Source organism: Ochlerotatus camptorhynchus, unplaced genomic scaffold (assembly GCF_037179485.1).
Source record: "Ochlerotatus camptorhynchus isolate MF236.1 unplaced genomic scaffold, CSIRO-AGI_Acam_v1.1 ptg000105l, whole genome shotgun sequence".
Taxonomy (NCBI): Eukaryota; Metazoa; Arthropoda; class Insecta; order Diptera; family Culicidae; genus Ochlerotatus; species Ochlerotatus camptorhynchus.
Window position 1 is genome coordinate 3,131,797 of NW_027040595.1, and position 22,420 is coordinate 3,154,216.

The window sequence follows — 22,420 nt, forward strand, 5'->3', positions numbered from 1 at the left end:
TTTTGATCCGCATCGCAGCCGCCATCACCGCCACTACCGCCGGCGCTACTGTTGGCTCTTTTCTGCACTCTTGCGAAGCTTCTTGACCAATTAGATATAAATAAGCCCACTGCCATAACTATGATGATCAGTTCAAATCTAGCAACTGAGTAGAATCATCGCAGTGATATCGTTTCACTGTACCACATCCGGGGAGTATTTCATCTTTTCCTAGTGGGCGACGAGCACATCGGTGCCCGAGAATCCGAGACAAGTGCTAAAGGTGTGAAATCTGATCATCAGTGATCAGTTGTCAGTGGAGAAGAATACCGGTGTTAACTGTTCTCGCAAGGCTGCTGCGTGCGGTTCACGTTGGAGGAAAAACAAACAGACAAGTGAAAACAACTGGTTGGGTTGTGTAATCAATCGTCCTTGGACGGACTGAAAGTGTCTCACGGAAAGTGAAATTTAGATTTGCTGGAGTTGAATAAACAAATAGAAGCAATGGTGAGTCGAGAAGGAGTGCAGGAGAGGAGATACGTTGAGATGAAGCATTCATGAACAAGTGCAAATGGCATGTTGAGAAAAGAACAGTGGATTCGGAAGACTCACCACAGAGTGGAGTGAATTGTTTTCATTTGACACGTGAAATGTGAATCAAATTTCGAATCAAAGGAGGACGGCCTCGGCGTAGTGGTTAACATCCAAATCTCTCACACTCTCACAGTGTTAATGTAACTATAATTAAACAAAATCGAATCCTAATCTGATAGCTGGATCTATCATTTAGGCCTACATAGTGATCATTTTACGAAACATCTTGCGAACTATAAAAAAAAATTATCTTAAAAAAGATCTAGTTTTTCGGTTAAAAATTGGATACATGTTAGCTTACTCACGGTATGTTTTTTTTTTCATTAAAATTGATGTTTTGCAGAGGCTACAGTTTAAATAATAGTCTCATCTGAAACTATATGACTGTTCAGGAGTTCTAAGAAATACTTGCAAAATTGTAAATTGACGGATTTCAATTGTTAACATTGAACTTATTGTCAAACACAAAGACTATGAGATATTTCTCGAGTAGAACAAGATGTGTTCTGATTTTATAGCACACCAGTTAGTGAAAATTTGATTAGTTTTTGATTGCACATCGGCTGAAATTCACATAACTCAAAAGAATAGATTTTTATTTCAGAAGACTTCTGAAATTTAATTAAGAAAATCAAATTATAGGATGCTTCAGAAAGTATGGGCACAATTTGATGCTTAAATTAAACACTATTTTCTTAAGTAGCATATTTGTTTAGCATGTATAGTATGTGTTCTCTTTAATAAAGAGCGTATTCGATAGAAATGGCACACATAAACACCTCTAACTTTTTTTTTAACTATTATACGAAATAGCTTTCAATTTTCAGAGAACATTCTTTAGAGAACACTGAACAAGAATATGACATGATTCGAATACGAGCTTTGACTTGGGATTTAATCTTAAAAGGGGCGAAAAACTACATATTGATAATTTTTATTTTTCCCATTCCTTGTTCAATTTATTAACGGATTATGAATCTTTAAATTGTGCTTGAAATTACTGTATTGCATTCCTATATAGTTTGGTGTTATTCATTGTTATTACTATTGTTTGTGCACCACTAACACAACATGCATAAGTATGCTATCAATTGATGATTGAGTGGTTTTCATGCGTTTTAAGCTGGGATGATTTTTGACGCTGTGAGTGTGACTGAGTGAATATATATGAGAATCTCAAGCGAGAATTTTGCTTGCTGCATTCGCATGCGAGTTTATTCTCGCAAGGAGGCTCAATGAATGAATTAATTCCGCGATTCTGTTAATCGTACGCCATTGATCAGAATTTTACCGAATGCTGTCCAAAAGCTTCTGCAAAAGGCGCTTTTAATTGAAGTAATGAAATTGGGTTGTTAGCGGAATGCTTCATTATGATGGCTACCAAGCCTTTGAAATTTTTCCTTATTGGAGACTTGTATCGATTTTTCTCCTTTAGTTTACTTAAATCTTTGATTTTTTTTAATTAGGTATGTTCCGATTCTACACATTGTAGTTTAATTTTTTCATTGACATTTTTACCTAGGGGATGAGTCCTTAAGGGGGATAGGTTTTGATAAGTTCTTTAGTGGGAATGACACGGATGAAGACTTCACATTGTAGTCGAAATGCGTATCTGTCATGGATACCAGCATTAATTTAGTGGAATCAAATGGAATATATGCTTTTCATTGATTGGGTCATATTTTATGCAATATTTTTTAGTTTCATCGATTTAATTCGCTGATATGAAGCGTTTTCTTGATATTAATTGACCAGGGCTAAAAAGATTCGCATGGGTAATTTTGTGCATGTTTGCGGAAAAATCAATGTCCCTAAATCGATCTCCTTTTAAGAAAATAACCGATTCACCGATTTAATCGATCATATTGATCGATGCATTTTTTTTTTTTTTGAAGATGGCGAAAAAATGTTTCAAATTTGTAGAATATTTCAAATCGAACGAAACCCATAGAAGATTACTCTACACAATTTCATGAATTTTCTGTGTTACTGATGAATCTATCCAGCCAAATTTTCGTGGGATCAAGATTAATAAAAAAGTATTAATCGAACCAAGAGTATCGATCTTCCTAGTTTGCATTCAAAATCGTCCATTCCTATTCACAGGTCGAGCCTCTAGACTCATTAGTTTTGGTGGTTTATCTCACAACGTTTTGTCATATAATCATAACTAGATGAAATGCAAATTTATGTGATAGGTAAATGGATCAACGATATTTAAACACGCATCTCGACGACTTCTAATTCTGCATGTCAACACCTTTGACTCTGCTTTCTCTTATTCTTCACTTATGCATCTACGCTTCTATGTTAAGAATAAACTTAGCCCCCATTTATATTCGGCAGATTTCAATCAACTCGCATAATTTTGAAGCCGTTATGCTTCTGATTATCTGATTATTGTATTACTTATTACTATATAAAAAAAATCGTGGGACCATCAGGGCACCCAATGAAAGTGATTTGGATGGGGAGAGTGAATATGTCAACTTCCTGTTGCTAACATTTCGTGGATAAAGAGCGGCCTCTTCTCCCCTTTCATTGAGGCATCTTCCTGTTGGATGGCTCGTGTTTTGACCAAGGAGAGAAGGAGATTTTTAACTCCAAGAAAATGAATAGGCGAATTGCTTATCAATCCATCCATTTGATTTTGGCCCTTCATACAGCGATCAGAGGTTATTAAGCTTGATCAAGTTCAACGGTTAGAAGAGCCCACAGCTATCAGTCTAGTTTACGTGCTACACTGAGTAGTAGGCCACTATCATCATCATCATCACATCATTTATCACACAACATTTTGTCATAAAACATCCGATTTACGGGTTGGTGGATGCGACTTGGTTTTGACTTTATTTTGGTTTCTACTAAATCTTGAAAGTTTTTTTTTGATAAGATAAACAAGCAAGCATATCTACTCACAATTCGTAAATAAAGCATAAAAATAGCTGAAGGCCATATATGTGCAATTTTAAAATTACTTTGCAATCGATTCAATGTGACATCATACACGAATTAATATGTAATTCAGTTTGACAAGTTCGAGTTTATACAATCTAATTTATACTCTTGAACTATCCAAAAATTAAACGTAAACAAATAAAACAAAAACGTTATGCGATGCAATTAAATTAATTTAAAAAAAACATGCTATATTGTACGTAGCCCCCCTCCCCCTCTTATCTAATGGGCTACCCTCTATGACCTCAATATGCTAAATTTGGTTCCATTATTTTGATTATTGATTATTGATTAGTTCTCGAGTTATGCAGAAATTTTTGTTTCATTTGTATGGGAGCCCCCCTTTACAAAGGGGGAGGGGTTTCAAACCATTATAAGAATCTTTACCTGTCCCAAAAACTCCTGCATACAAATTTTCACGCCGATTGGTTCCGAAGTTTCCGAGTCTATAAGGGTCAAACAGACAGACAGAAATTCATATATAGATTTGGCCTTAATCTATGCTATTTAACGATTCTATGCATTGTTAGACGAGTTATGGTTGTCTGGGTAGAACCACTAAAACAGCTTTAAATCCACCAATATTTACCAAAATTTATTTAGAATTACCAAAATGACGCTGAACTTGTTAATACTTGCTATAGAAACACATAGAAAGGGTTTAAATGGCCTTAAACCGCTTAAGTGTATTTTAAAAACGCCCAAACAACTGAAAATCGAAGACAAAAAAAAACATATTTCAGAAGCCCTGGACTAGAATCACAAAAAATGGCATCAAAAACATTCCACATGGCCTTAACATCGTAATGGCGTTCTGAATCGTCAAAAAAGGGCTAAATATAAATGAAATAAAGACCAAAAATCTCCAAAAGAAATCATATGGATCCCCAAAAGTGTCACTGAAATTCCTTTAAAGTATTGAAACATCTATATGTATATAAGGATTTTCAAGGGAATTTAAAAGAACTGGCTCAATCCACTGTAAAGCCGTTCATAAATGATTGCTTTAATAGAACTAATTAGATAGTTATCTATATTAAGGAGACTTTCAGCCGAACGCTGGTTCGTCACCGGAGAATCCATTGATTATAGCACAATTCTAATGCATATTTATTAATCCAACCTTACATTAGATGTAAGATAAATTTGTACTTCAATTTCGATGTAAATTGGATTTGATTGTCAGCGAAGTAACGTCATTCGTAACATCTTTAGCAAACTTAGGGTCATTAGTCACTTTGAAGAAATTTATTTCACTTGATAGGTTGAATTCTAACCTACTCGAATTATAAATCCCATAGGTAAATCGTGGCCTCCACTTAGCTCTGTCGGTAAAGGCGCAGCTACAAAGCAAGACCATGCGGAGGGTGGCTGGGTTCGATTCCCGGTCCAGTCTAGGATTTTTTTTCGGGTTGGAACATTTCTTGACTCAGTATAGAGTATGATTGTACTTGCCACTCAAAATCATACTAATTCAAAAATGGTACAGGCATCGAAAACTCTCATTTAGTAACTGTGGAAAGTTGAGAATAAGCTAATATGCAATAAGCAATTAACTTGAAATGCGAGGAAGAAGAAGATATGTAAACTGGTAAATTTTATTTGATTTTTAAGCCATTTTTATATACCCGTATCGAGTCGCTTGTACTCTTAAAAAAACATCGTTGAGTTCGATCAATATTTTTCACAACCACAACCGCGGAATGTTCAAAAAGACATTGATTCGTGTTTGCAAAACCTCTTTTTAAATTAATTCAAAAAAATTTCTGTCGTATTTTAAAATCTATACATTTTTAAAATGATGGGATGTTCATGTGTTTGAATCATTAAATCCAAATGATCCAGCGGCAGAAATAATTAATCTTCTTATGGAGGCGAACCAGCCCCAGGCTGAAAGTCTCCCTAATAAAGATAAATTAAGTAATTAATTAATTAATCTTCTTATAGCATCAGATTATCAAATTTCTAATGTTCCAGCTGGGTCAATCGTGAATCGATCATGTTTAAAAAGTCAATAATCTGTACAAAAATAAACCGATTTTGCCATGCAAGAGTTTCCAAATCAAGTCGAGAATTCCGTTATTGCATATATTTAAGCCTAGTGTACCGCGCATTATAGCACACTATTTAGCACTAACGGATTGCAAACGAAAATAGCCACAGTACGAGAGCGCCAGTTAAATATTTGAGCAAAGCGAAACATTTGCAGCTGCTTGATGTTTTCTTTGTTTTGTGTGTTCACTTCGTCAAATTGTTATGTGTGTTGACTTCAGTCAAATTGTTGAAGCGTAATTTCACATTTCACGTAATTGCGTAAAACTTACATGTCAGTGATCTCGTGTATCCAAATTATAGATAAATCACTGAATACACGAATGCACCCAAATGAAGATATTGTAGACTTCGTCACTCCCAATTCGCTGTAACTTCCATATTTATTATTGCATCCTATTGCAAAACGATGCAACAACATTTTACAAATTTGGATCGAATTCTGATTCAGACGGCCACAAAAAATTAATACAAGTACTACCCTCTCGTTCATCGTTCCCACATATAATTCCAATAATTCACCACCCACCCTTTCCTATACTTTCAGAGCATTGCCGCATTCCTCATAGTTGCACTGGTTGCAACTACCCAGGCTGAGCAGTTCAACGGATACCATTACCCGAAGCCTAGTTGCGAATTCGGACCACCGCAAACCTTGTACCTTACCCGCACCCAAACTGACTACCAAACTCGCTACGAAACCGTCCAGGGCTCAATCCAATACGATGAGCAAACCATAACAGAATACTCCTCGATCTACATCACCTCGGCGTACACGCAAACCGTTCCGGTCTATGAAACCGTGACGAGAACTAATACTTTCACTGTCACAGCTCCACCCCAACCTCCCCAAGTTCAGTATAGTACCGTCACACTTCCACCGGTCGTCTCCACTTACACATCAACCTACATTCAAGCAACTCCCGTCTACCAGACCATTCGAGAGTTCAGCACCGTTACCCTTCCTCCTCAAATTCTACCGGCACAAACCTTCTACGATACCGTATCGCTTCCACCGGTTACTAGAACCTCAACAATTGTCAGCACCGCTACCGTCCCGGTTGTTCAAACTGTGCGCGTTGTTGACACTGTCACTCTTCCTCCGGTTACCTTACCCCCACAGGTAGTTTACTCCACAGTGCAACTACCACCCCAAATCCGCACTTCAACACAATATATCACCACGACCCAACCCATCGTTCAGACCGTCCGTGACACAGTCACCCTTCCTGCGGTCACTCTTCCTGGACAAACTTACTACAACACCGTCACCCTGCCGCCAGCAACCATCGTCTCCACCGTCGTCAACAACGTTCCAACGCCAGTCTACCGAACCGTCACCAACACCCAAACCATTACACTGCCTCCACCTCCACAACAATACCAAACTATCTACTCCACCGTAACCTTGCCCGGTCGAGATCAAATCATAACCAATTACGCCACGACAACCCTCCGCGACGTCCAATACATCACTCGTACGGTAACCAACACTATTCCTGGAGTGCAGTACGATGCCCAAACCATCTACTCAACTGTAACTCTTCCGGCGGTTACCAAAACATTCTGTGGACCCACAAACACCTATCTCCCTGCAGCGGAGGATAACGCCATCGGTAGGAGTTACAGCGGATTTGGAGGCTTCAATAGACAGTACAATCGTTTCTACTAAATCCATTTTCACGATCTGTAAGCTGTAAATAATATATCCATAATTGTTACGACTTAATAAGCTGCCAGTATATCAATAAGGTCTTTTCGAAATAAAATATGACACGTGAAACACGTTTGGTGATAAAAAACAAATTTCATACCATGTAGGGCTGAATGCAATCTAATAAACGAAATGAACGAAGTATTCGGATTTGTCATCAATGCTCTGAAAGAAAACTCATGCAGGTTGAATGCTTTCGGATCAACAAAGCTCATGCGAGGAAAACCCTCAATATTGGAATCAAGTCAGCATTTCACTAACCTCGAAGAGGGATCCATTCAATAAATAAGTATCTGTAAGTGTTTTACAAATCGAAGCTCGTCGATGGATGTTGTTGGTTCTTTTCCGCTGATTTTTTTTACGAAGCAGTAAGGATTATAATCGGTAGTGGGCCAAAGAAATTCAAGGTGGAATTGCATTATGATCTTTGCCTGTTATGATAAGATTTTAAGACGGTAAAACATATGGAGTCCTTATTCAACTTGATTCCATTATAGAGAGCCTACCTTAGCTCAGTCCGTAAAGGCGCAGCTATAAAGCAAGACCATGCTGAAGGCGGCTGGGTTCGATTCCCAGTCCGTTCTAGGAATTTTACGGGTTGGAAAATTTCTCGACTTCGCTGGGCATAGAGTATGATTGGACATGTCACACAATTATACTAATGCAAAAATGGTACAGGCATCGAAAGCTCTCAATTAATAACTGAGGATGTGCATTAGACTGATGCAAAATTTTAAACTTTCGCTCCACAGTGTTCAAACGGTTCCTATTTGGATCCTAATTAGCCTCCCAAAATTTGAACTCATTTAGTAAGAAATTGACTTGGCACAAACCATTTGAAGTTTCTTACCAAATCAGTTCAAACCTTGGGAGGCTAATCTAGACTCCATTTGGAACCGCTTGAGCACTGTGGAGCGAAAATGTCTAATTTTTCATCAGTCTAATGTGCATCTAGTAGAAAACTAAGCTAAGAGCATGCGATAATCAATACGCTTGAAATGCAATGAAAAAGAAGGAGCAGAAGAAGAAGAAGAAGAAGAAGAAGAAGAAGAAAGAACCACCATTACCGAGCATGGAATATTAGTTTGCACTTTCATAAAAGAAATATACAAAAATAACTCATTTGGATTTTTGAAGCAATCACGAACTTTTTTTTTAAATCCTAATTTATTTTTGCTCATTGAACCAGTAGACCTCAGCATGCCTCAGGGCCCAGTTTGAACTAAAATCCGGACAACTCTTCACAGCAGTTTCACTCCAACTGATTTTATTTGTCCCTCTCGTAATTCCACGACACTTCAGTTACCTGTTCGCTAGGGACAATGAAGCAAGTTTGTGCCGGAATTCAGCCATTTTATCTCACGCCTTATTTATCAAAATGGTGTATACGATATTTTTCAATAAATCATAACACGAAAACGGCTCATCTAATCGAAATGACGTTTGAGACAAACGTTTCAGAAAAGAAAAAATATACAAATTTTCACCAGCAATTTTAAAGATTTTCAACTTTATGTTTATTTGAAAGCTTATATAAGATGCCAATTTTACTTCAATGCACATAATAAACAAATCAAAATTGACCAAAATCATTAAACATCAAGTTTTATATTTGAAGATGCTAATTTAAAATAACAGAATAAAGTGGTAATTTTTATACGATAGATGAGGAGATGAAAGTATAGAGTTGATAGTTCCGTTAGAGTATGGCAGTGTGAAAATCGTATATAGAGACGGCAGTGTGAAAATCGTATATAGAGAGTGGAAAGTGAGCAATGACAACTTTTTAGGTTTGATCATTTTTCCAAACTCCTTCGTTGAAGAAGGATGGTGAGGCGTATCACCACCCCCCTCCCCTCCAACACTGCTTAAGTAAAATTATTGAACTATTTTTCAAGCAATATGAGTTATGTTCTACGATTTTGCCGAATTTTGATTTCCATTGTATTCATTTCAGAAATGTTAGCATTTTTGATAAAATTTCAAAGAAACACCGTATGCTCCATAATGTATGCGTCATAGAGGCAGTTTTAGCATAAGGTAGTTATGAAGCGGTCAGAGTTGAACATTCAGGTCAATTTGCCTCAGGATAGCATCGCAATCTGTCCTTCTGCTTGTGTCTGTTCTAGTCCGGAGAAGTTCTAGGTCGATAAGTTGGCAACGGCTTTCGTAACTGAGTAATCGAAACGGATCATTCCAAGGCAATCTAAGCAACGCAAAACGAAGAAAGCAACGTTGAACAGATTCAATTCTCTCGGCACCGTTGTTGTAGTTTGGGTTCCAAACCGCTGAACAATACTCAAGCGTCGATCGAGCAAGCGAACAATAGAAAGATTTTAGACAATAGATATCAGTGAAGTTTTTAGCTATCCTAAAAATGAACCCTAAAGTTCTTGACGCCTTATCAACAACATATGCAATGTGTTGCTTGAATGAAAGCTGCGAATCCAAGATCACTCCCAAGTTTTTCACCTGATTCACGCGTTCGATTGTCGAGCCAAGCAGGTCATAGCAAAATATTATCGGTTGTTGTTTTCGTGAGAACGTAATAGCAGAGCATTTGGCTGGGTTCACTACCATTCTGTTTAACCTGCACCGACTAGCGAATACATTCAGCTGATGTTGAAGAAAGTGGCAGTCAGCAATGGAGCAGATTCGTAGGAAGATTTTGAAATGAATTTGGTATATTTATTTCATTCAACTTCAATACCATAACCGTACGCTCGCACCTTACGCATAACTCCACTCATTAGGTTCTGTACAACATCTGACTGCAGCTTCTTCTGTACGGAAACCCACTTTTTCTTCATGTCTTCCTCAGATTTGACCTCATTGGGATGCTTCCGTAGTGCCTACTTCATAATAGCCCAGTATTTTTCGAGGTGGTTCATGTCCTTGGATACGAAAGTGACCCCGTTGGCTTCGTACCACTCCAGGACAACATTTGAATAGTGGCACGAAGCTAGATCTGGCCAGAAGATCGTAAGGCCCTCGTGTTTCTTCAACAGAGGAAGCAGACCCTTCTGTAGACACTCCTTGAGGTAGATCTCCCTGTTTACAGTCCCGGTAGTTACGAACGGCGCACTCCGTTTGCCACATGAGCAAATCACTTGCCAAATCATGTATTTTTTGGCAATCTTTGAAAGTTTCTGCTTCCTTACTTCTTACTTCCTCCGAAACATCAAACTTGTGCTGGGTGGTGAAAATCTGCCCCTGAAGCTGCCGGAAGTCCGTCTTTACGTAAGTCTCAGCATCCATGATGAAACTATGAGGCTTCGTTAGCATCTAGGTGTACAGTTTCTGAGCCCTGACTTTCCCACCGTATTATGCCGTTCGTTACGATTTGAAGCCTTCTGCACTTTGTACGTATGCAGTCCCTCCCGGTCCGTGGCTCTCTGACCGAAAGACTTGGACAGATTCAACTTTTTGGTCACATTCCTGACCGAAGCATTGGGATTCCGCTTAAACGCTTTCACAAAACGTTTGTGATCCTGATCACTAGTAGAACATCCATTCTGACCGCATTTCTTCTTCCGTTCAATGCTCAGAGTTTCGTAGTAACGTTTAATCACACGACTCACCGTTGACTGCACGATTCCGAGTTATTTTCCGATGTCCCGATGAGAGAGTTGAGGATTTTCCAGGTGCTTGTACAAAATCAATTCGCGACGTTGCTTTTCGGGTGACGCCATTTTTTCCATCTTACGAAAAACTGACAGCGATAAAAATACAGTGTAAACAGTACACTCTAAACTACTTCTACCCAAATTTTCAAGAGAAAATTCCCAATGAGTAATTTTCTACAGCATTTTTTCAGTGATGCAATTTGATGTGTGGCACCCTTTATGCAATGTGTAACTTGAATAATAGCTGCGAGTCCATCCCAATCATCCCAAGTCCCAGCCCTGATTCTGGCGTTAGATTGTCGAGTCAAGCAGGTCATAGCTAAGTATTATCGGTTGTTGTTTTCATGAGAACGTAATAGCGGAACATTTGGCTGGATTCACTACCATCAACCGATGGAAACTAACGATTTTAAATTGGCTCACTACTTGACTAGCCTATTGGTCCCAAGCAAATCGATTAACGTACCCCATTCTAGTTGAAATTCTAGTACTACCCTATGTTTGCTTTGATTCGCTGTGAAAGTTTGACAGATAAAATGAGGGGTTCGTGGATTTTCCAATGTTTTGAGGGGTGCATCGATTAGCTTGGGACCGAAGAGAGTACCAGAGCTGAGCCAAGAAATTGAGCACGTTTCTTAGGGAACTTCTGGTCTTAGAGTTACCTCTATGGTAATATGGTCGTCAGTTAGTATCTCATTAGTGAATACACTGGCAAACTCACTGTCTCAGGAATCAATTCGATTAGATGAAGTTTTTGATATGGTTTATTGAAAAATATTGAATACACAATTTTGACAAATTAGGCGAGAGTCAAAATAGCCGAATTATGAGAAGTTTCATAGAATTCTTAGTGGTTTTGAGTCACCTTGCCAGTCTTCTCGACTTTCACTAGAATTTTTCGATCGGATTACCAACTGCCAGTGATGTCATTTTAGTTTGAACCAGTTTGTCATAGTAGTTGGAACTAGATTCCCTCTTGGGTAACCAACGGAGTGCTTTATACTGCTCCTGGAAGCACTCACCGCAAGGCAAGCCACCTTCAATCGTATGGGCTGCTGGAAATATGACTTGAGACTGTATGGCGAAATTCACTTTTAACTAAATTCTTAATAATTATGCACATCGTACGAAATATTACTTACCTTGTAGTCAGACTAAGGCCTTGATGTCCTCTGCTGTCCGAAGAAGTCTTTTCCACTCTACTCGATCCAAGGCCGCACATCACCAGCCACGTAGTCTGCGAAAGGCTCGCAGGTCGCCTTCTAATTGGTCGATCCACTTTGCTCGCTGCGCGCTTCTTCTTCTTGTTCCTGTTGGGTCGCTTTTGAGAACCATTCCACCGACCGGCATTCATACGATGTGCCCAGCCAAATGTAGTCGCCCATTTTTTTCAGTGTGGACGATAGATGGTTCTCCCAGCAGCTGGTGCCATTCGTTGTTCATTCGCCTCCTCCCCGTTGCGTCAGCCATCTGCACTCGTAGATGGTACGCAACACCTTCCGTTCGAAAACACCAAGAGCGCTTTGGTTCTTCATGAGCATAGTCCTGGTCTCGTGGCTGTAGAGGACCACCGGTCTAATCAGCGTGTAGTGGATATTCAGCTTCGCCAAGGCCTACAGCAAGCCTCAGACAAACATTGACCAGTACCTGGAGAGAAATGGATCCAGACAACATTATTAAAATTGCAGCAAGTGGAAACTCAATCGATGATTAACATAGTTTAAGACTCTGAGAAACATCCCCCCTTTGAATAAATAAAAAAAAACTCGATACGGTAGATATCAGGCTGCAGGTTTGTGAAACTTATAATCGAATGTTTAAAATTCTGCAGCAACGATTCATTGAAATTTTAGGAATCCAAATAATTGTTGAGTGGATAACAAATTCTTTATATCTTTCATACAATTTTTTTTTTTTATCGTTAAATGTAAAGTACACAATCAGCGCTGCAAAATATCACTATCAATACCTACAAAATGCTGAATTTCACTAACCACCTGATGTCAGTACCAGCTCACACAGTTAGAATATCAATATCATTCGTCTCAATGTCAGTGCGCAAATGGCATTGAAAGCGTAAAGCGACCACTGATATTCAAAGTTCAGCAGCAAATTTTTACTATATACGCCAGCTAATCGAGTACCGATCTTTAGAAAACTTATCAGTTATATTAAAAGAAATGCAATGGTTATACAAACAAGTTGATTTATTGAAATAAAAGTAAGATTTTCAGTCGAGTATTAGTACAAGACACTGAAGAAGTCTGCACATTGTAGACTAAATATGCGTATCTGTCAAGGATAAGCAAATAAGGTAGTGGAATTAAATGGAAATTACTAATCTTTCTCACTATCTTTAAGATTTTCAACTTTTCCTTAGAGATATTCATGTGGATAGCAATGTCAAATATGTACCGCCTAATGTCATGCTTACTTCGAATATCAGTGTCGGAAGTGAAATTCAGTGCTAGACCAATATCTTTCATCAATTGACATAGTTGACAACACGCAGCATTGTACACAATTGTGCTATTCATTTACTCTATAATGTGTGAGTTACCACACAGTGCACAGTGGGCAAAAATTTAGTATTCACTCAGCTGTCGACTGAAATAGACCACTCTCGATGTGTGTCACGCGATCGTATGTTTACTCGGCAGCAATAATTGTGTAGTTCTCCTCATTGTTTTTCATCAGCAGTTCTTTCGGTCGATGCGTCGTCGACTTTGGAAAGCAACGGTTTCGTGATGAGTGTGCGAGTGCTTACCAAGTTTTGCGTCCATTGCTGCAATGGAAGCACTATGCCTCCCCGTTGGTGATACTGCCATACAATGAAACCACTGGAAGCGGCTCCCGTTCTGATGGAGGAGGCTTATCGGATAGCGGAAGATAAAGTGTTTATTGTGGTGTACCTTTTGACTATAGTTTAAAGATGTATTGTATAGTGAACAAGAATCCTCGGCTCTGTAAAGTTTGTTCCATTGAGCCTTATCAAATAAATTAATACACAACAGTAACAAAAATCGCGAATAAATTGACAAACAGTTTCAGTCAACATGTTATACATATTCTTAAAGAAAAAAAAACTCAGCTGAATCAATTGGTGGTAGTCTCATTGGCCAGATAGTGGGCCGGGATGAAGCCGAGTTCCCAGTTAAATATGAAATGCCACAACACGCTTTTTTTTCCTAGTCCAAGGCTTAAAGTATTTGATGCAGTTCAAGGTTTCAAAAGTTTTCGAAGCCGCAGATTGTTTAATATATTTTGAGAAACATAATAATACAAAATTTCAAATATAATTAAACCGACGGCTATTGGCCTGAATTGAGGAAAGTAAAAGTTTGATCGAAGTTATTGTTTATGAAATCTGTTACTTGACATAATAACTAATCATATCTATAGAATCGTGAGACTACAGAGAATTTTTAAAATTCGGGTGCTGTAAATTTAAGATTTTTAACTTATTGAAACAAATTTCAATGCAAGGAATAACACCCAAGTATAAAAAAAAACTTATTTCAAACTTGATGAATTGTTATTCTTTGATTCTACAAATAAGAGACATATTTAAGGTGTCATACTTTAAAAACTTCAAAATCCTAGATTTAGAAAATAAAGAATCTGGTTAAAATTCTCATGAACATTGACAAATGTACGTGGTTCTGACATTTAAAAGCATATTTAAGAGTATTTCGATGATGATTTCAATTAAATTTTGTTGAGAAGATGATATAATTCGAACAAAATTTAATGAAATTTCAGATGAAAAATCAAAGCAAATTGTTAAATTTAGAGGAGAAACTAAGGGAACAGAATTCTGATGATAATTCTACGAAAATTTTGAAGAGAGCTCCAAGTAAATTGATCATATTGTCCAGCAGTTTTAGGACAACCTTCACCCCTTATTTTTAAAGAAAATTTCTCGAGGTTCACAGAAGAAGAAAAAGTTTCAAAATAATGTTCCACAGCAATGTTGAAACGATAGGAAACGTTAAAACGACTCGTAACGTTTATAATTTGATTGCCAGGGTACACAACGGAGGAGATTCAAAACAAGCAAAAGCGCAGAAAATGAACATCCAGAAACATTTCCAATCACCATTTCATTAAAATATGTAAATAACACAAAAAATCCCCACAACCAAAGAGCACCTGAAGATGAACTCATAGTTCGATTCATGTGCGGACCATATGTCCACAAGACAAGAAGAATCGCACCTAGCAAAGCTTCCGTTTCATTTGTCAACATTATTGGCCGTAGCCTACCTCTATGCCGCAAGCGTGGTCAGTGTGGTGCACCTCATACATCACACACTTCATGATCAATTAGATATAAATAAGGCCCCCGGCATAACGATCATCTTAGTACCAAAGCGGCAATTGGACAGTACACCGACCCAGGGAATCATCATAAATCACCACCGTCAGGGAGCTGAGCAGGTGCACGGCATACAAGAGCACGTGTGTGCATCGGCCAGAGGGGTGATAGGAATCGAAGAAATTGGCATATCGACCGAGAACGAGAAAATCAGCTGAAGTTTCAACTGTTTGTGGGTGGTGCTAAATTTGATCTTGCACGGCTGCTGCGAGAATCACGAGTTGTGAGAAAAGCAAACACAAAGTGTTAAGGACAGGTCAGGTATTATAAAATACGCTACCACCCTTGGAGAGACTGAAAGTGAAACTTGAAAGTGATATTTGATAACTTGGCGAAGGTGTGCACGGTGTAACCATGGTGAGTGTGTTAGTGACATTTTCCACCAGCTGTGAGAGGGGATAAACTGTGTCGTGAAAATGATATTTGCTATGATTGATTGCATCAAATGGAGACGTGAAGAACCATTTGACACATGTAGGATGATTCCTGCATATTTTATTTAAATATTTATATGAGCATTCTGCTTACACAAAGGGTTGTCATGATTGGGGTTTTCATTACCGAGTTTATTTTTCAAAAACCGGTTTATCGGTATTGTGAAATTTAGCACTGGTAAAATCGATAAAAATCCGGTAATGGCCAAATTGTATCATATTTGAAAAATGCTGCTCAAAATCAGAAAGTATGCAGTATTCCAATCATTAGTTATGCAATCAAAATGATTGAGTACACATAGCATATCTCATGTAACCAACGATCCCGCTAATTGCCCTTTTTGTGATATATGGTTGATATGTGATACGCGGACTTTTCAGTTAGGAGCTAGTTGGATTTTAGCATAATAATTATGAGGTTCGAAGAGAAACGTTTGAAGAGGTAACTTTGAGGAGAAAGATTAATTCTATATTCCTTTTGAAACACTTATTGTTATTCAAACAAGTCGTAAGGTATCACTATGACGCAGGATTATGCAACAATACCCTGGTGCTAATGTTTAAGTTCATCCTACAATGTGAGATCTGGTTTTGAAACAAAACACGTACCGTAAGAGCGACTAAGCAAGATTGAAGCCATACCTGAAATAATTGCGATGCGATGTAATAATTGATGTTTTCAAAACTGCCAACAGTCAATGAAAAGCAGTCTTGCATGAAAAGATTTAAACTTGGCAATTCAAGTTTTAAGTTGAAAAGCTCGAAATGATTGGATTAGCATCGTAAAGACATTAAGCAAATTATTGAAAATTTGGCAGCTTAGATGATCTAGGTAGTAAATAATACGTGAAAAGAGCAAATGTCTAGGATGAGAGAGGAATGGATTCAAAACAATCTGCCTTGACAACATAGGTGGTTTCTAGCAATGAAAACAAGGTAAGCACATACGACTGTTGCTGTTTTTATGGATCTGAAACGTGCTTTTGAAGCAATTTATAGGCCCTTATTGTTAAGTATACAAACAATCAAGTGCTTTGGAATTTCGGGTTCTGCATATTTAATGGATTGAAAGCTATTTATCTGACAGAACTCAATGGACTGTTTTTAATTATTCTATTTCTAGTCCCGTGGGGAAAAGCCTTGAAAAGCCCCAGGAAAGTGTATTAGGGCCCCTTATATTTATTATATATATTAATGACTTGCGACGTGTTTTACGATTTTGCGACATTAATCTTTTTGCAGATGATACTGTGTTATTATTTGCAGTTAAGTATTCAGAAGTTGCCGTCTCACACTTGAATGAAGATTTGCTATCTTTAAGTAGATGGTTGAAGTGCAAGCAGTTGAAATTGAAGACAAGTAAAACTAAATTCATGATAATTTCGCGGAATCGAGTAAATGATAACGGATCTGTTTTAATTGATAATGAGACTGTTGATCGCGTTCGGGAGAATAAATATCATGGCGTGATTGTTGATGACAAACTTAAGTTCAACTCTCACATTGACGATGTCATCAAGAAGATTGTCAAATATGTATTCATTTTATTTATGACTTAACATTAACAGGCTTCATTGGCCCTAATAATGTAACCTAAACTAAACATGAAAAGTACTAAAACTAAACATCAATAAGTCAATAGTCATCTCGTAAAAAAATGAACATTGCTAGACAAACTAAACTGATTTAAAAAACGAACTAAACCTCCGGCGAAGCTGCTCGCGAGTCAGGCCAAAGTCAAATAGTGCGGAGACCCTATTGAAGAGTCTCTGTAAACCACCGATTGCACCGAACATGCTATAACTAGGTCACTGTATGGGCGACGCAGCATTGAATTATTCCATAGAGCTCTGGGTTGAACATTGATGTCCATTTGCTCAAGGAGAACATGGCAATCGGTGCGTCCTTGCACAATATCTGCAATTAGCAATGCCCTTGCTGTATCTCTTCGGACCGACAGGGGCTCCAGATGGATCAGTTGCAAACGGCTTTCGTAGCTAGGCAATCGGAAAGGATCCGTCCACGGCAGTTTACGTAGCGCATACCTCAGTAACCGTCGCTGAACAGACTCAACTCTTTCAACACCGTTGTTGTAGTGAAGATTCCAGACAACCGAGCAGTATTCTTGTATGGAGCGAGACAAGAAGCAGTACAACGATTTAAGGCAGTAGATATCCGTGAAGTCTTTGGCAATCTTGAAGATAAACCCTAGAATTCTGGAAGCTTATGCCGTTGACATGAGATGTGCTGCTTGAAAGAGAGTTGTGTATCCAGAATCACACCTAGGTCCTTAATTTGGCTGACGCGCTCAATTTCAGTGCCTAACAAAACATACTTGAACATAATACCCAAGTAACAATCTAAATGCTTGGAAGATTTATTCTTATTTTATCATTGTTTTATCATAGCATCCCTTCCAGTCTGTGGTTGTATTACGGTTTTGTGTGCTTGTCATAAAATCAGGCCGTCAAGTCGTCTATAAAACTGTTTTATGACTACTAAATTAAAACTCAGACTTCATAGTTTTAACGGTAGCTGGTAGTGGTTCTGCATCACTACTTATAACTGAAGAATAAAACCAAAACAAAACATACAATTATGTTTTATGGTACACTTTTTATGACCGATATAAAACTTGAAGCAGTCTTAGACCTTCATTAAAGCTTCATTACAACTATCATCTTTATCAGAGGCCTAAGATTCACAGATAAGAAATATACTGCTACAACAAAAAATACTCTGAAATTTTTTGTCATTATAAAAAACAAATCTATTCAGATATATGAAATGAAAACCCCTTCAATGCTTCTGAACACGATGAAGATGAGACGATCGACAATATGAAACTCCTGGAGGAACTACAGTTATACGATCCCTACATAAGGCACAGTGCGGTGAAGGAGCGCTTAAAAATATTGAACAAGCGGCTTTCCGATACACTTCCGAAAGATCCACGAGCCCTTCTTAAAGCAACGCCGACAGTTTCACTAAATCCGTTTGGAGATGGCCAGTATTGACATCACGGCTTTAAACCTTGTATTGAAAAAGCTTCTAGTGGATCCAATAAGCATTTCTTACATCTTGATTACAAGCGAAAATAGGAGGATCGCTTGGAATGTTGACTTTTTGACAGGTGGTCATGGTTTTTGTTTTGTTTTGATTCGCTGTACCGAATAAAACCAGCAAGCTAGTTATATAGCTTAAATATAACTTAACGCTCTCAATTTGGACTACGAAATGCTAAGATACAACCATTAGGTTTATGTTATGCTATAGAATTCCAATCTAGGAGAATATGTTATATTGAGGTATTTTTAAGGAGTAGCAAGTTATAACGAAAAAAAATGTCGCCGTATGAACAAATTTCACACAGTATGAATAATTACGCTTTAATTGATAGGCAATAAAACACTTTCATACATCTATGTATAATTAAATAATATGTGACTGGTTATTGCTCAACAGTAGTAACAGTTTTGTACTAAATAGATAATCTTTGAATGACTCTTTAATGCATGGTGCTAATGCAGACAAATTAAAAATATCCCTATATTTTGGTATTCATATGGCGCACTAAATTTATGCTCCTATTTGGTATAATAATCACCATAAATATTGCACGGCATGCTGTGAAGCATATACAGATTGGTTTAAAATTATAATAAAGTCGTCTTATTTTCAATGTACAGTAATATCAGCCATTATTACCAACTGACAAGGATCATGATTTCACATCAAACATCGAAAGAATAAAACCATAATAAAATATTTCTCAATATTAACTATCATTCAAAAACCCCAACTTAAAACCTTCAAAGTTGTCAAAATGTTTTGCGTATCATGTTTTATCAACTTCTTCAGGAGCGATTTATGCGGTTGTAATATAGTTTTATGGTAGTCATTAGAAGGCTGTTAAAACTTTCTGACCTGGAGGAGGTTTTATGTTTTCATTTTTAACAATCACGTCTAGAGTGTGATAAAACTGACATAAATCCTATGCTCCTAAAGTAGTTCGCATATCAAGTTTTAATGACTGCATTAAAACTGGGCCAATTGGCCATGACATGGCTGTATTGTGGTTTTCAGGAGATTGTTAAAGCAATGTGGTCGTCAGTGAAGGTTTTATAATTTGGTTATATCAACTGCTATAAAACTTAAATAAAACAAAAATTGTTGCTTGGGTAGTCTCTTTCTTACGTGAAAAAGAGATAACCGAGCAATTGGACGGGTTAACCTCCATTCGATTCACACTACACCAATCACCAAAAACATTCAGCTGACTTTAAAGGAAACAACAGTCTTCAATTGAGTGAATTCGAATGAAGAGTTTAAGGTCATCTGCGTGAGTTAATCGTGTTCCCTCAATTGCCAGATTCACGTCGTTGAAATAAATCAGGAAAATCAGTGATCCCAGGTGACTACCCTGGAGTATACCGGACGTGGTAGCGAACATACAGGACTGGTGATCACCAATGATAACAGTAAGATAGCGATCGGTGATGTACGACTGAAACCATAGCAAAAGACAGCCGTGGATACCAAGCCTGTCCACTTTTGCGATTGATCTGCGGTGATTCAATTTATCGAAGGCTGCAGATAAGTCAGTATAAGTGACATTCGTCTGAGCACGATCCAACATACACTCTCTCCCCAAAGAGCGCGAGTAATACGTACCGCGTAAATCGAATTTGCGTAAATGAAGTACACGTAGCATATGAGATTTGACCTAATAGGGACCAACATGGAATATCTCGCGATCCTGGACATATAGAAGTTTACTGTCCTGGGCGATGTTGTTCATTGTGTGCTTGAATTTATGATTTATGTGTTATATCTTGAAATCCTTGCCATTTTGAAAGTTGGTGCCTTTGGTGAAGTTGTTCATTAGATCAAGACCTAATGATGATGGACAGAAGTTCGAAATTCTCTCACTACGCGGCACTAGTGAACTTAAATTTGTGATTTCTTTGTTTATGTTATAAATTGAAATTCTTGCCATCTAGAAAGTTGTTGTCTTGGGGGAAGTTGTTCAGTGGATCAATACTTAATGGTTGATGGACAGAAGTTTGGAATTTTCTCACTACGCGACGCTAGTGTGCATGTAAAAGTGATTTCCTTGTTTTTGTCGATACCATAAAATTCTTTCCATTTAGCCTTCGGCAAAGTTGTTCAGTGGATCATGACCTAATGGTTGGTGGACAGAATTTCGATATTTTCTCACAACGTGACGTTAGTGTAAATGTATTGATGATTTCCTATTTTACGTGAAATCTTGAAATCCTTTCCATCTAGGAAGTTGCTGTCTTCGGCTAAGTGGTTCAGTGGATCTAGTCCTAATGGTTGTTGGACAGAAGTTCGAAATTTTCTCACTACGCGGTGCTAGTGGACTTGAATTTGAGATTTCCTAGTTTGTGTCGTACCTTGAAATCCTTGCCATCTAGGAAGTTGTTGTCTTCGGCAAAGTTTTTCAATGGACCAAAACCTTATTGTTGGTGGAAAGAAGCTCGGGATTTTTTCACTATGTGGCGCAAGTATGCTTGAATTTGTGATTTCTTTTTTATGTGATATCTTGAAATCCTTCCCATCTAGGAAGTTGCTCATAGTTGTTCATAGCATCAAGACCTAATGGTTGGTATACAGAAGTTCAGAATTTTCTAACTACGTGGTGCTAGCGTGTTTGAACTTTGAGCTTGACAGACAGCAATAAACTCATGCATGAGATATGAGTTTTTAAGTTTTTCCAAACACAGGTTAAAAACACATGAATCTGGAAGAAGCTATCCGGACAATATCAGTTTAAATCGACAACAACGATGCGACGAAGAGACTGATAGTTTTCTTTTTTTTCTGTTGAAGTCGAACAGTTTCGCAGCATTCTAGTACCTCAATCGGCATCTACAAACAAATTTTCAATTTGACAATGAGCATGCATAAAGGCGTATATGAGATGATTGATAATCTTCATCGATCTTCTCTTGGCATTGCTACAGCTAACAAAAGCAACAGCAAACGCACTGAGAAACGTTAAATCTAGCGAGTTATTAACTAAAGAGAAAATCGAAGAAGAGAATCGCGATGATCGACCTTATGCATGCTCACTGTCGAATGGTTTGTTTTTCTTTATGCCATCGCTTCAATCGTGTTTCTTTCAACAAGAGTTGCGATCTTTCACAATCACGATCGTCCAACAGCTGATGGTAGTAACGCTTGGTACATTCCTATCAATGTGCTTGTCGAAGCACTCTCCATGACCGTCCATCAAGTTCACGAAAGAAGTAAAAAAAAACAGCTGGTGAATGTCGTCTCCGGTGGTGATCCATCACCGATCTGGTCATTCCCGAAAATTACGACACTCATCTGTGCTGGTTTTGAAAAAGTTGCTGCCAGGGTTACTTCCACTCACTTTCTATAAAAATGGTTTTCCGAATTATGAAAATATTTGATGTTATAATGATAATTATTACTTGTAAGTTACAAGAAGAGGTCGTGAAGTAATTGTTTAACACGTAAATTCAGAAAAAAATATTAGCAAGCTTAAATTTGTACGTACCATCACGTATGTTAAGAACTCGAAATGTATTTCAACTGTCACCTCACAGAACGAATTACGAACGATCTAACGATGTCTAAAGATACAGTAAGGAGAACACTAACTGCTAGGCTTTCATCTCGTTGAGTTTAAAAC

The 22,420-nt window shown here is 37.9% G+C and overlaps 1 protein-coding gene across 1 annotated transcript; it reads left to right on the forward strand.

Annotated features, from left to right (window-relative positions):
- The first annotated feature begins 241 nt into the window (after positions 1-241).
- LOC135699317 (uncharacterized) lies at positions 242-7,439 on the forward strand. The gene is made up of 2 exons (XM_065219564.1): positions 242-486; positions 6,131-7,439. The coding sequence occupies exons 1-2, from the start codon at positions 484-486 to the stop codon at positions 7,253-7,255; spliced, it is 1,128 nt and encodes a 375-aa protein (XP_065075636.1). The 5' UTR covers positions 242-483; the 3' UTR covers positions 7,256-7,439.
- The last annotated feature ends 14,981 nt before the right edge of the window (positions 7,440-22,420 follow it).